Genomic DNA, 14,290 nt, shown 5'->3' on the forward strand with positions numbered 1-14,290 from the left:
TGCTTTTGCCGTACCATTCATGGTTGTACGTGCCGTGCTCCATTCTCGAGACTTGAGGCGATGCGTACGCGTGCCGTTGTTTCACATACTGCTTACGTTTGTGTAAGCACAGCAATACCGCACAGAGGGCAGATATAACGACAAGACAGACTGCGAGGATCGCGATCTTAGTTTGTTGGTTCATTGCGCCGAAACTTGTGGGGAGCATGTTGGCGGTGCACGTGGGACCCAGGACTATTTTAGTTCGTGTATGATGAGACCTGCTCAGAATTCGGAATCGCAAAGGCTGTGTCGATTGGGGTCCTGTGATCAAATTGACGTTTGTGCAATGTGAAGTCGCGAGAAGGGCATCCGACAAGAAAAAGAAGACGAGCAGCGATGCTCACATCACGAAGTACTTCGTGAACTGGTTAAGGTTCGTTGTTTCAAGCCCTGAATTCAACCTCCCTTTAATCTTGGCTTGCAGATCGAGCTGGGTGGGAGCCAATCGTAGTGATTGTTGAGGATCGGCTGGCGCACTTGAACTCCTAAAAATGCTTGGCACCCCAGTCACCACCGGCCCCGTGCTTATTTGATGCCTGGCGAGAGTGCAGCCAGTCTCAAATCTGCTTCAATACCGGAAAGTTTGTCCTAAGCTTTGGTTTGCACTGAAGATCTTGTCGTCACGTCACACGATGCCGATGACCACCATGTATCGCAGCTTGCTCTCTTTTCCGTTTGGCAAACTCACTGTAGGAGGTTTCGATGTCAGTCCCGAATCGTATCCAATTCCATCATCGAGGATAAGCTGACTGCTCCTCCATCCCCAGCTCTTGCCAAAATTGAAACTATCCGGCGCACTTTCATATACACTGAGCAACCTACCTGCCTTGCTTGGACTATAGATCTTGAAGTATGTCTTAATAGTACTCCGCGAGTCAGTGTATGGAGGCATCGTTGAGATTGATGAAACGAATTGCTGATTTGCCCGAATCAGAGCTGCATCAAAACTCGGTGATTCCGGCAGCATGTTCGCACCATCAGAATCGCTGGATGCATTTTTACAGTGTACCTGATATAGCGCACGTGTATTAGCTGGTTTCGAGGGTTGCTGTGAGGACTTCTGGATGAAACCAGGACCTGAGTAGGAAATACTTCTGCTTGGAGAAAGCAGCATCGACGTGTTTCCATCAAATTCGCGAGTTGGCGACGAACGCTCATCGTGCTCCTGTCCTGCAGATTCGTGCCACGACGTTGACGGATGCTGTCGAGGATTGGCCTTCCGCAAAAGCATTTCGCGCTCTAATTGTCCAATACGATCGTCCACACTGGCTGGAACAAATTGTGCTAGAGGATCGTCAGATGGGTCCTTGTCTTTGGCTCGGTGAAGATATATGCCGAGTTGTTGACCCTTTTGTGTATTGATCCGCTGAATATACAGGTTCCACATGCTGCCGGCGTACCAGACGGTCTGCGAGTACACTCGCTTCTTCTCCTTCAGAGTCCTAGGGTTCGGAAACTCGGTGGAAAATCTGAAGGGAGGGTAATGACTGAAACGTGGTGGTGAAGATGAAGCCACGTTGCGCGAGTTCGACGTAGTTTCAAAGACGTTACCAGCGAAATCAGCAGCCCATGCAACGTCGCTTGGTTCGAGGCTCGCCGACAAACGTGTCGCGTTGGTCAACCAGTCTCCACTTGTGGTTGCTGCTGGAGTTGAAACAGCATCTCGTGCACCCCCTACAATGCAAGACACGTCCGACGAAGGAATCCAGAACTTTCGAGGCCTGCCATTTCCGTCCCAGGAACCTGAGTCCATCTCGAAATCGGATGTGGTGCGGGAAATTCGAGGTACATCTTCCTTCTCCTTTCCTTTGACCGACTCGCGAAGCAAATCTTCGACCACTGGCTCGTCCTGTTCTTCTGCAATTTCACTAAATCCAAGTTCCAAATCGCCTTCGTGCGCATTCAGCACACGTTGTCGAAGCTCCATCTGCATCCAGAGTGCATCGGAGACAACCTTGTCTGGTATCACTGGCACACCTAATATGTCTCTTGATGCTCGGATATGCTGTAGTTGCTCAAATCGTAGGTGGACATAATGAATACCCTCGTCGAGCAGGACAAGAAGCGGGCTCACCTCAGGTGCAGTGTATAGCGAGCACCAACCATCATCTCTGTCCGACCACTGTCTCTGTACACCGAAACTTGTATCTCTACGATAAGTAGTGTCAAACCTCACTGCAAAAAAGCGCAAGGACTGTGGCGGAGGATGCAGGTAAGTGCCTCTCGCATCCACTAAGTTGGCCTCAATAGCTAGCCTTCTGAGCCTGCGGTTCAGAATCTTCAGCGTCAGAAACCAGCGCTCCCATTCTCCCGGAACGTAGAAAGGGTCTCCTCCCACGATCTCTCGAATGATCTCGGCTGGTACATAGTCCCAGTGCTCATACGGCATTTCCCAACCCTCACGGCAAAGCATTGCCTTTGCAGAAGAAAGGATGCGATCACCGGGTCTACCGTAATAATTCGTAGTCACAAGCTTGATCAGAGTGTGCAATTTTGTTGTGGTCATCTGCTTTAGAATGTAATCGACAGCAACATCAACAAGATCGGGCATGTCAAGCCAGCAGGCAGTCGCGAAGAGACCAACAGCTTCTTGCTCTTCTTGTGAAGCTATCGAAGTACCATACAGCCGTTTCAGCGCAAGCTCAAAGGCAGTCTGAGTAATGTTTGGATCGATCTCTTCAGGAACGATTGTCACTTCATTGGCGGAACTTTCTGTCCACGGGCCACAGAAGGCCGACGAAAAGTATGGAGCTCTATCCAGTATGAGCTTGTGTAATCTGTAGCGTTGGCCAAAGGCGTGCACAGTAATGTCCGAGTGTTTTCCGCCGAGGAAGCCATTGTATAAGAGATGACCAATCAGGGTAGTCGCGTCGGGGGGTGGACTTCGCGGATTCGAGTAGGGTCGGAGTTGTGTAGGCTCTCTAGACAAAAGCCCAGGCGTATCACTCACGAACAGGCTTGAGAGTTTTTGAGATGTGTTGGAGGGTCCTAGATCAATTCCATCGTGAGCGAGGGTGTTGTCCAGATCGTCCACATCCTTCTCGATGCCTGGTATACTAGCGCTGGCAGTAGATATAGTAAGATCGGGAGGTCTCTGAGCAGGCCTCCGATTTAATCCAGTGCCTGTCAAAGCAGAAAGCGGGAGAGAGCTACCAGAAGCCGAAGTGGTACTGAGTGAAGCGTGGGCTGTATTGGCCGAAACGGATGAAGTCGGTGGACCGGACACAAAGATCGAACGTGGAGGTGGGCTGACCTGGTTCAGGAGATGGGTTGGCTCTGAGGCTGAAGCGTCGCGCTCGGCCGGTGTAGAAATTGTCCTGCTCCGTGGTGGGCCATGGGGCCTCGGTGTGGTCCTACTAGATGTCACATTCGAGGACAATGGTAACGAAGGGCGAGTAGTCTGGGTGGTGGAACTCTCATGTGTCTGTAGCCTCGAGCTCCATTGTGTATGTACAGATTGTGAGGACGGCGAGCTGATTCCTCTCAGTAAATCATGAAGAGAATTGGACAACTCCTCTTCTATGCCGTTGACGTCGTCCATACTATTGAGCCTAAAGCAGACCGTGTATTGAGCTGTATCGTCTGCTGTAAGCAAATCACGGTTCCGCTTGCAGAATGGTTAGTCATCCCCAGCACTACAGATTGACTTTGATAAACAGTAACTTTATTTCGAATACCGATTAGCTTGAGAACTTAGACCGGACTTTGAGCAACAGCAGGAAAAGTTCTATCTCAGAGGCTGGTTGTTCGATATGCCAACACTCTACACTGATGCTTCACGCAAGAGAGTCACTTGTAGTAAGATGATTGAGCTGGAATTATCAAGGAACAACGTCGTCGGTCACGCGGACCGCTCAGGAAGTCGCCACCGACGAGAAACAGGCCCGGGGGGCCATGTTTGGCCGCCTGAAAGCCTGACGGGACAATATGACCCATCTTTTTGAGTCTCTGCCGTAACTCCTCGTAAGAAGAATCCAAACTCTTGCAATCATTCGCGATCCAGACCTATAGTATGCATTGAAGTCACTCGTTAATTAGCACCTGAAGGCTACGCCAGTCCTAAAATTACGCTATGGAATCAAGCCACCGACTGTGTTGTCTTCCACCGCTATGCCGGCCTTCGACGACGGTGACCTCGAGTCAGAGGAGACTTCCCTAAAAGCACCACCTACTCCTCCGAACGAACCTGAAAGATACGGACTTGCCATAGAGGGTATTGAGAGCTGCCTCAAGCGACCTGAGCCTGCCGTGGAGACGAATGGCTGCATTCAGACAGGCACAAGTACGCACGATTCGAGAAGAGCATTACACATATCCAATGGCAACAACAACCAACGCTACAAAGATACATTATCTGATGCAAAACCCCTGTCGCCAGTAGTCCATCAACCGACGCCCTACGACAGAAATGGGCATATCGATTCAGGCCAAACCAGCGGTAAGGGTTTCGATTACAAGTCATGGAGGTCAAACAGCGAGTTGGGCTTGTCACCAAAAGAGAGACGCGTTCATAAAGACTCCTCAGCAGAGAAACCTGACAACTTTGCAGAATGTTCAGGCCCGGCTTTCCTTGCAGTCCATTCTCCAAGCTTTTCTGAACAGGCCACAGACACGGATGGCTCACCATATCTGTCGAGCTCGTGGTTGCCTCCTGCTGGAGGCCGACTGATGCAGCCGCGCAGCCCCTCAATCAGTGAGGCCTCTGGCCATCTTAGCCAGGCTACACAGCTAGAACTGAACAAGAGGCCCCGCAATTTAACTATTGATGTGGGACAGGACAAACCAGCTCATGGGCCAACTACTATGTCCGATCGACCTCGCGTGCCTAGGGCTTTGTCAACTCCTGCTATGTTGAAAAGTCCAACGGCGCTTCCGCAAGATTACAGAAAATCAAGGGCAAGCTCTCGAACTGAGCAGGTCAAGCCAAGGACTCACTCCAACCCGCGACGTCAACTGCCCTCCCCTCTACCAGCTTCAATCCCACTCCCACCCTTATGGCTGTCAACGTATCTGCAGCTAGAATTGTCATCACAACGGTCGTCCCAGAATTATGTTCACCGCTCTTCTGCCAATGCATTTCCTTACGAATCATCACGCGTCAAGATCGAGCGCCTGCTCAATTTCCTTTTCCTGCCTCATCAACTCGAAGGTGTCATGTGGTTTGGTGTTCTAGCATGTCTTGATTCGTGGTTGTACACTTTCACCATTCTCCCCCTTCGCATGGTCAAGTCTATCTATATGCTAAGCGAAAGTTTTGGCAAGAACATGCTGCGTGAATGCCAGTTCGTGGCAGACTACGTGTACACCGGTAGTCAACGCATGTATCGAAGGCGCCGTACAAGGGATAAAGTGGCTGGTGGTAATCTGTCGAGAACAAGCTCTGAGATGCAGGTCCCGCAAGATACACTTGCCAAGATCAAACCTCGGTCTGGAAAGCATCATCGAAGACTAAAGTCAATGCCTTCTAATCTACAGCCAGATGACAAAGCTGACTTGATAAAGGGTTTCTTGATTATGGCAACCTGTTATGTACTCCTTACCCTCGACGCAAGCCGCATGTATCACTGGGTGCGAGGTCAAGCTGCCATTAAACTCTACGTTATCTACAACCTGCTCGAGGTTTGTGATCGTCTTCTTTCAGCTATTGGGCAAGACGTTCTTGAGTGTCTGTTCTCGCAAGAAGCGCTTGAGCGTAAGCCAGACGGTCATAGCAAGATACTACGACCCTTATGGCTTTTCGCCCTGGCACTGGTATACAGTGTCTTGCACTCCATCGCCCTTTTCTACCAAGTCGTCACGTTGAACGTGGCTGTCAACTCTTACTCTAATGCTTTAATCACTCTGTTAATGTCTAATCAATTTGTCGAGATTAAGGGAACCGTCTTCAAGAAGTTCGAAAGGGAGAGTCTTTTCCAGGTTACTTGTGCCGACATTGTCGAAAGGTTTCAGCTTTGGCATATGCTGATGATCATCGCGTCACGCAATATTGTCGAGACTGGCGGCCTGGGTATTGGCCTGCCAAACCTGTCCTCAGTCCCAGCTACCGCTACAACCTCTAACAACCCCAACATCACACAAGCAGCGCCGCCTTTATCTGCAGCCTCAATACTGCCCAGGTCATTTATGATTGTGCCTTCAATGCTTGCATCTGTCAGCTCGTACGTGCCGACAATCACACACGTGCTTGGTCCTTTCGTTATTGTGTTGGGATCGGAGATGTTGATTGATTGGCTGAAGCACGCCTATATCAACAAATTCAACAATGTGAAACCGGTCATCTATGGACGGTTCTTGGATATCCTGGCCAAGGATTATTACACGAACGCGTTTGGAGAGCAGAACCTGACCAAACGTCTTGGGCTACCTGTCATACCTCTCAGTTGTCTCATGATTCGAGCTGGCTTTCAGACATATCAGATGTTCGTGGCCTCCTGGGTCCCAGCACCAACAAGCAGTAAATCTGCAACCTTGGCCAGCTTACATGAACAGTTTTCACCTACTCAGACCATGCCAACATCTACAGCAGGTATGCTTGTCAGGAAGATGGACCAATTTCTCAACCGATTGCCGGCGGCGATATCTAGTCCTCAAGTCACGACCTACTTTACTACAACGCTCGTCGTTCTCCTGATGTTCTTAGTACTCTTGATCTGCAAACTCATCCTTGGCATGAGCCTCCTGGCGTATTCAAGAGCTCGGTACCAATCAATGAAGCATCGCGAGACGTCTGGCAATCCGTCCTACCACATTGACGACAGTCGACGAGTTGGTGGATGGGGTGTTGTTGAAGTGGACGATGACAAGCGTCGTGCTATCTACGAGGATGACGCTGCAGGACTGCAAGCACTCAGGATAAGAGACACTAAAGACAAGGCCAGAAAGGATTCTGAGAAGGAACGCGGTTACAGTGCCGAAGGCCTGGAGAAGGTGAGCATTGATCGTGCTGAATTACATCGACAGTGGCTAACGTGTGACAACAGGTCAAGCGCTATGAGATGGTTGCAAAACGCATCTGGTAGAAATCGCGTCGTCTCTGTTGCCAACCTTGCATGCCATTTCCTGTCTCCAAAGTTGGACAGTTTTCATGTCTTGGTTTTCGTTGTAGCGTATTCTAAACACTGGCCATCCTCCAGCGCAATCAACAATCCTCTCTCGTGGGCGTACGTACAGTATTTTTCGCGAAAGGCCGCTGACGTGTCCGCTTGTCCAGCACTCGTCTGCATATACACTTTGGAAGTCCTTTTGATTTGACTTGCACTGTTGCCCTACATTGTTAGCGTGCTTCATTCCACGCGACGAGGTGGTCTACTCAAACGCGACAATTAATCGATGCATAGAAAGTGATCCACCTCTTCCAGATCGGCGCCAATCAAAACTTGGCACTGTTTAGTGGTACGTATCGTTGATTACTACTGGGATTGTACGATAGGAAGCAGCTGCCACGTTTTTGACATATCACCAGCAGGCGCGACCATCAGTACGAATCTTGATCCAGAACGTTAGGGAAACAGCACTGCAGCACAGCCAGATTTTGCATTGTAGAAGTGGCGCCACTGAATTTGCTGTCAGTCATGCACGTCAAGTCTGTAGAATCGTGATTACTGGGTAAAGCAAGGCAATTAAAGCAACCCACGTCGATTCTGTTGCAGGTAGATCTCAGCATGGCCAGCACTTTATATGCGTTCCCTAGATATTTGCGGTGTGCAGTCGCGGTCAAAATAACAGCTACACAGCCATGTTGTGACTGCGCCTTTCTGGACTTCCAGACGTAGCATAAACACATATCACACAGTGATGCGGACGCTAGCTTGTGATCTGCAACCACGATGCATACCCGCACTTTCTTGACGGCCCTGACGATCGCCTCGCAATCGTGTTTGTTACTTTCCGAGAACTGGAACATTTCAGAACGTGACTCTTACGAGCTGTACCTGTCAACTTTTGAGTAGTCGGCGCATTTGTGTACACGTCAACCTGCAGGGGAAAGTATAGAGCTGCAAGCATGGTTGGGCTGACATGGGCACTTATCGGCTCACAGCCACATCGGACATGAATATTCAAGGATGTGTGGCTCGCATGTTAGCTGAAGCAGGGGTGTTTGTAACGCAGGCCAAGTTATATCTGGGTCACCAAGACGGCCTTCACTGGGCTCTAGGCGCTGGTCGATTGATTGAGGTGCAACTTTTCTATCCCAGGGCAGCAGCAGGCACCCTTTATGGAGCGTATTTATATGCATACATCCAATTGAAAATGTCGGCAAGATCGACACAGCATGCCGGTGTGAGCAACGCTTATGGCACAAAGGAAGATTTGGGATAAAGTTGGGCTGATGCTGGGGCGAAACCCCGTTTTTTGATGCCTCGCTAAGCAGCAGCTTTCAATGGGTCATCGATTTCGAGGCGGACATAGGCAGCAAGCCGGTCTGTCAGTCAGTGCGTCAGATGCATCCACATCATTGGCAAGCAGCTTTCGTCATATCGGGGCCGCTGCCGGCTATTGACCAAGTGAACTCTTCATGCACTATTAGCAGTACTGGATACTGTAGCTCTCGTAAGGCAGTGTGCCACAAGAGTACATTTGGCCTTCCCAGTGTTCTGTGCTTGCGTATGGGCAAATTAATAATTCGCTTCCTGGCGGCACAACGCAGGCGCCACCCGCCCGTAGCAGGTCACTAAACGGTGCTTGTAGCCTAGAACTTCCCGGATTGGCTGCGCTAGGTGGCTCGCGATCGCCAGCAACAATTGGCACGTCCGAGACTCCAAGCAGGGCAGCGTGGAGGTAGTCGGCTCCTGCCTGGCTCTGCTCGTCTCAGTTCTTATCGGCAGACCATGAACGCTGGAGGTAGCAAACAGAAGAGGAGCGCCCTCACAAAGAAGTCATCACTGCGAACACAAGAACAAGCTCTTCTACCCCGAGCACTTACTCGCAGTCCGTCGGCGCCATATTCTTCCTCCAGCTCCAAGTCCTCAGCTCGCGCCCACCATCAGCGCAATTTTTCGACCACGACGCCCTATATCTCTTCACAATCTTCGCTGGCCTACTCTGTCAACTCGAAATACTCGCCCATCGTCAACACCAACGACTTCTTCCCTCCCACAGCCGATGCCTTTCAGTTCTCCTTCGACCTATCAACACCAAGTACTATGGACGAACAAACCCAGCCTTTGTCCCAGCAGCGATCGTTACCTCAGCCTGCGCGCCCTTATCCACCTCAGCACACAGTGACCTCGCCGGATCTGCGCTTCCCTGACTTCAGAATGTCGGGCTCGAACGATATGGCAGCACCCAATGGCCATGCAACACCCGTAGAGATAACACCACCTCGTTCGGAGATAGGCGAGATGACTATGAAGAGGGCTTCTGGCGACATGGCGGCGCAGATGAAGCCTCTGAGGGCTCACAGAAAGAAGAGTGGTTTCTCCAGCTTTATGAATAGCATGTTGGGCTCGCCGCGACAAATCAAGATTTCTGCGCCACAAGATCCTACGCATATCACACACGTCTGTTTCAACGAGGAGACGGGCCAATTTACCGGGCTACCTAAGAGCTGGGAGACAATGCTTTCCGACAACGGTGTGACCGAAGCAGAGCAGAAGCAGAATCCGCAGATGATGTACAATATCATGAAAACTTATGAAACCAATATGGGAGGACATGATGACACGGCCTACCACAAATTCGACCACGCAAAGATAGGAGATTCACCTTCCAGCGACAACAGTGCACTCCACAAAAGCCCGGCTTCAGGTCTTGGAATCAACGCAGGGCTGGCCAACAGCGTCAGCCCAAATTCTGTAATATCACCTCCTTCTAGTCCACGCTTTCCACAAAACCACGAGGGCAGCTTTGAAAATCCGAGGGCAGCCCCTCCAATACCTTCTGGCACAAGACCAGTCACCGCGCCCAGTCCGCCTATGCCTCATAGCCGTGGTCCCACACCTGCTTACATACATAACCGAGCAGCTCCAAAAGCTCCGACACATCCTCAAAATTATTCGCCAATGCGACTGCCGCCTCCAGCGCCTAAGGAGTTGCCTATACGGATAAACAACGACACTTTACTTCCACCACCAAGAATGCCCGAGATGGTGCAGAAATCACCAGGTGCTGGCGAGATACCGAGTGCCATATGGAACCAGAATAGGAGTCGATCGAATTCAGCAGCCACACAGCCAAAAGTACAGCATGCACCTCCACCATTACCGCAGCCAGTCAATAATGCGACACAATATCAAATGCAGCAGGAGAAAGCCATGGCGATGGCACAACAAGCAATAGTGGAGAAGCAGCTAGATCGAAGTCGAAGTCAGTCACAGCGAGGACCGGCGGTGCCTCCAAAACCCGTGGGAGCTAGCCCGGTCATAGCACAAAAAGAATACGCAGTCCCAGATCAACATAATGGTCAGATTTCAGCACAGGTGGCGCACGTTGGACCCTCTCCAGGGCCGCGACCACGGAAACAGAGACAACCAAGTAATGGCATCGAGATTGCGGCGCGCTTGAGGGCGATATGTAGTCCGGGCGATCCAACTACGAAGTATGGAGATCTGCAGAAGATTGGCCAGGGTGCTTCGGGAGGAGTATACACAGCGCTTGAGACTGGTACAAAGAAATGTGTGGCGATCAAGCAGATGAACCTCGAACAGCAACCTAAGAAAGACCTCATCATCAATGAGATTATTGTGATGAGGGAGAGTAAACATCAGAACATTGTCAATTTCATGGATTCGTTTCTACACGAGGGAGATTTGTGGGTTGTGATGGAATACATGCAGGGTGGCAGTCTCACAGACGTGGTCACGTTCAACATCATGTCAGAGGCACAAATCGCAGCAGTGTGTCGGGAGGTGCTCTACGGCTTACAGCACTTGCACAGCAGGAACGTGATCCATCGGGACATTAAATCGGACAATATTCTATTGTCTGAAAAGGGTGACATCAAGTTGACGGATTTTGGCTTCTGCGCTCAAATCAACGACTCGCACAACAAGCGAACGACAATGGTTGGAACCCCTTATTGGATGGCACCAGAGGTCGTAACGAGGAAAGAGTACGGGCGCAAGGTGGATATCTGGAGTTTGGGTATCATGGCGATCGAGATGATCGAAGGCGAGCCGCCATATCTAACCGAGTCTCCATTACGAGCGCTCTACTTGATTGCCAAGTTTGGCACACCAAAGATCAAGGATGAGCATGCGTTGAGTCCTGTGTTCAGGGACTTTTTGTATTTTGCACTAAAGGTCGAGCCGGAAAAGCGAGCGTCGGCTCATGATTTACTGACAGTGAGTATTGTCAATTGAGGTTGTTTGGTGTTCGTGCTAACACGTCGCAGCACCCATTTATGCAAAGTTGTGCTCCGTTGTCGAGCCTGGCACCATTAGTACAGTCAGCCAAAGAAAGCAGAGCTGCAGAGAAGCAAGCTCGAGGAGGCTAGAGGCCTTCCTGTCGAATCAGTAGAATCTCGGATTTACGACTGCCTACGCGATGACCAGCGATATGAACTAATCCCTCAATTTGTGGCATTCAGCCATAAAAACATCTCTTTCTTGTTCAAAATTTTGACATCATGTTGTCCTCCTTATGTATCGGATATACATCACCTCGACGATCAAGGGTAAATGTAAGGAATTTGTACGATAAAGCCAAGGAATTATGTGTAATGAGACAAGTATGGACGGCCATGAACAGAGAGTGGAAGAAATAGGAAAAACCTGATACCAAGCACACAGCTAGAATTTGGACGCCTCTATTAAGTGCTTGCAGATATTGCACGCAGGGCAACATGGACGAGTGCCAAGGTGGGACATACATATTGTGAGCTATCGAGCCTCAAGTAGAACAGATGATTACATACCTTTGAAGATAATACTCCTCTGCTTGTCTTGCTAGAATACCATTACCAGATCGACCTATATTCGTGTAGTACCTCCACTTTGAATCGGGAACTCTGCGTCCGAGGACCGCCTTGTGCTCCGCCAACACGCCAGGCAACATCTGCGTCATGTTTCCGTCCTGCGCCTGCTCGTTTATTGGGTTTCCAGCAAAGGCACCGATCATTTGCAGCACCTTTGGACTACAAGATCTCATTCATTGAAAGCTTTTTGGAAGACTCTTGCCATCTTTCAATAGCTAAATAAGCTACTTCTGCTTCAGTGTTTTGCTAACTTCTACCTCAGCGATCACAAAGCTCGACGCTGAGGATGTTCCGCGCGCAACAGAATGCTTTCGACGATGTCGTTGGTGAGCATCCTAGCCTAGAAACTCTTTCGGAGGGACTGTGTCTAACATATATCTATAGCTAAAGCGACAGATGAGAACCTCACAAGCGAAAACTGGGAGTATATTCTCGACGTATGCGACAAAGTCAATGGCTCGGACGCGGGTGGGAAGGATGCCGTCGCTGCCATGATCAAAAGGCTGGCACACCGCAATGCCAACGTTCAGCTATACACTCTCGAACTTGCAAATGCTCTGTCTCAGAATTGTGGTATCAAGATTCACAGAGAGTTGTCCAGCAAATCCTTTACTGATGCCCTGCTGCGGCTGGCTGGCGATCGGACAACCCATCAGGCAGTCAAGAGCAAGATTTTACAGTGTATGGAGGATTGGTCCAAGATGTTTGGCACAAACCCCGAGCTGGGAATTATGGAGGGTGCCTACCAGAAATTGAAGAGCCAGAATCCAAATATTCAGCCTCCTCAAGCACCCACGAAAAGACAGATTACCGAATTTGACAGACAGAAAGAGGAAGAGGAGTTACAGATGGCCTTGACGTTGAGTATACAGGACAAAGGCAGGACACCTACTATGCCGATTCAAAACCAGTCACAATCCCCAGCGGTCGAGCTGGGTGTGTCTAGCCCACAGGGCCAGACGCAGCAGCAGCAACAACAACAACAACAACCGACTTCAGTACCGACGGGGACCACTGCAGCCACAGTGAGCAGAGTACGTGCCCTCTTCGATTTTGTGCCGAGCGAACCTGGAGAGTTGCAATTCAGAAAGGGTGATGTGATCGCAGTGATAGAGTCGGTCTACAAAGATTGGTGGAAAGGCAGCCTAAGAGGACAAACAGGTATATTCCCTCTGAACTACGTGGAAAAACTGCAGGACCCGACACAGGAAGACTTGCAACGAGAAGCAGAGATGGAAGCCGAGGTGTTTTCGCAGATCAAGAATGTGGAGAAATTGCTTGCGCTCCTGAGTACGAGTACCGGCGATATGGGTGCGAGAGAGAACGAAGAGATCACAGGATTATACCATGACACGGTGGCAATACGGCCCAAGCTTATTGAGCTCATTGGGAAGTATACACAGAAGAAAGGTAGGCCCGAGCCCCAAGAATTGATCGTGTCAAATGTGCTAATTTGTCTTAGATGATTTGCAGCAGTTGAATGAGAAGTTCATCAAAGCTCGACGCGACTACGAATCCCTCCTTGAGAGCTCAATGGCTCAATCAGCACAGCAATACGGCCGCCCGCCAGCCACATATCCAGGCTATGGTCCACCACCTCAGTCCTACGGCCCACAAAGGTTCTACACTCCAGACGGCCAGCCGCCTAACGCTGCCATACCGCAATATCCTCCAGCTCAAGCTCAACCAGGATTTCAACCACCTTACCCAGTATCGAGTCCACCTCCTCAATCCCACACACCAGCTCAGCCTCAACTATATGGTGCTCCGCCATCTGGCCCTCCAGGACCTCAGCGTCGCCCTTCACAACCCTCTGGTTTTGGTCCACCTCAAGAGATGGGAACAAGTGTCTACGATACACCCGTAGACGGCAATAGAAACTCATACCACTTCCCACAACAACCCCAGGCACAGCAGTACCCCAATGCGCCACTTCAGCAAACACAAAGCCATGACAAGCCGGACGACAATTACTCACCCTCGGTCTACAGCCACAACGATAATGCTCCAGATGGGCATTCTAATCAAGTATATCCACCACCGCAAGGTCACAACCAGTATCCACCTTCGCAACCAGGACAAGCACCACCATTAGCACCTAACAATGCTCCACCGCAACCGCCTGGTACGGGATATGGTCCGTCAGCTCCTCCGAGCATAGACAGACCGGGTTCTGCGCAATTACCGTACCATGGCGGTCCGCCACCTCAGCAACAGTATCAAGCCTATCAACCTTACGTGCCGCCAACGGTACAGCAGGCTGGAGGAGGAGATCCGGGAAGTTATTATAGGTAGAATCACAAGATGGTGTATAGAAAAGTTCGAGGGAGGATC

At 50.3% G+C, this 14,290-nt stretch overlaps 3 protein-coding genes across 3 annotated transcripts; 2 read left to right on the forward strand and 1 right to left on the reverse strand.

Annotated features, from left to right (window-relative positions):
* Positions 1-667: 667 nt before the first annotated feature.
* Positions 668-3,583, reverse strand: LTR64_002689 (uncharacterized protein; the record flags this gene model as incomplete). Its single annotated transcript, XM_064897057.1, has 1 exon — positions 668-3,583. The coding sequence occupies one exon, from the start codon at positions 3,581-3,583 to the stop codon at positions 668-670; it is 2,916 nt and encodes a 971-aa protein (XP_064756007.1).
* A 569-nt stretch (positions 3,584-4,152) lies between these two features.
* LTR64_002690 (uncharacterized protein) lies at positions 4,153-7,061 on the forward strand (the record flags this gene model as incomplete). Its single annotated transcript, XM_064897058.1, has 2 exons — positions 4,153-6,969; positions 7,023-7,061. The coding sequence occupies 2 exons, from the start codon at positions 4,153-4,155 to the stop codon at positions 7,059-7,061; spliced, it is 2,856 nt and encodes a 951-aa protein (XP_064756008.1).
* Positions 7,062-8,870: 1,809 nt separating this feature from the next.
* On the forward strand, positions 8,871-14,251 carry STE20_1 (signal transducing kinase of the PAK; the record flags this gene model as incomplete). The annotated part of the gene is made up of 4 exons (XM_064897059.1): positions 8,871-11,324; positions 12,219-12,282; positions 12,341-13,366; positions 13,419-14,251. The coding sequence occupies 4 exons, from the start codon at positions 8,871-8,873 to the stop codon at positions 14,249-14,251; spliced, it is 4,377 nt and encodes a 1,458-aa protein (XP_064756009.1).
* Positions 14,252-14,290: the final 39 nt, after the last annotated feature.

The sequence above is a fragment of the Lithohypha guttulata genome (assembly GCF_036872675.1).
Source record: "Lithohypha guttulata strain CCFEE 5908 chromosome Unknown scaffold_2, whole genome shotgun sequence".
NCBI lineage: Eukaryota > Fungi > Ascomycota > Eurotiomycetes > Chaetothyriales > Trichomeriaceae > Lithohypha > Lithohypha guttulata.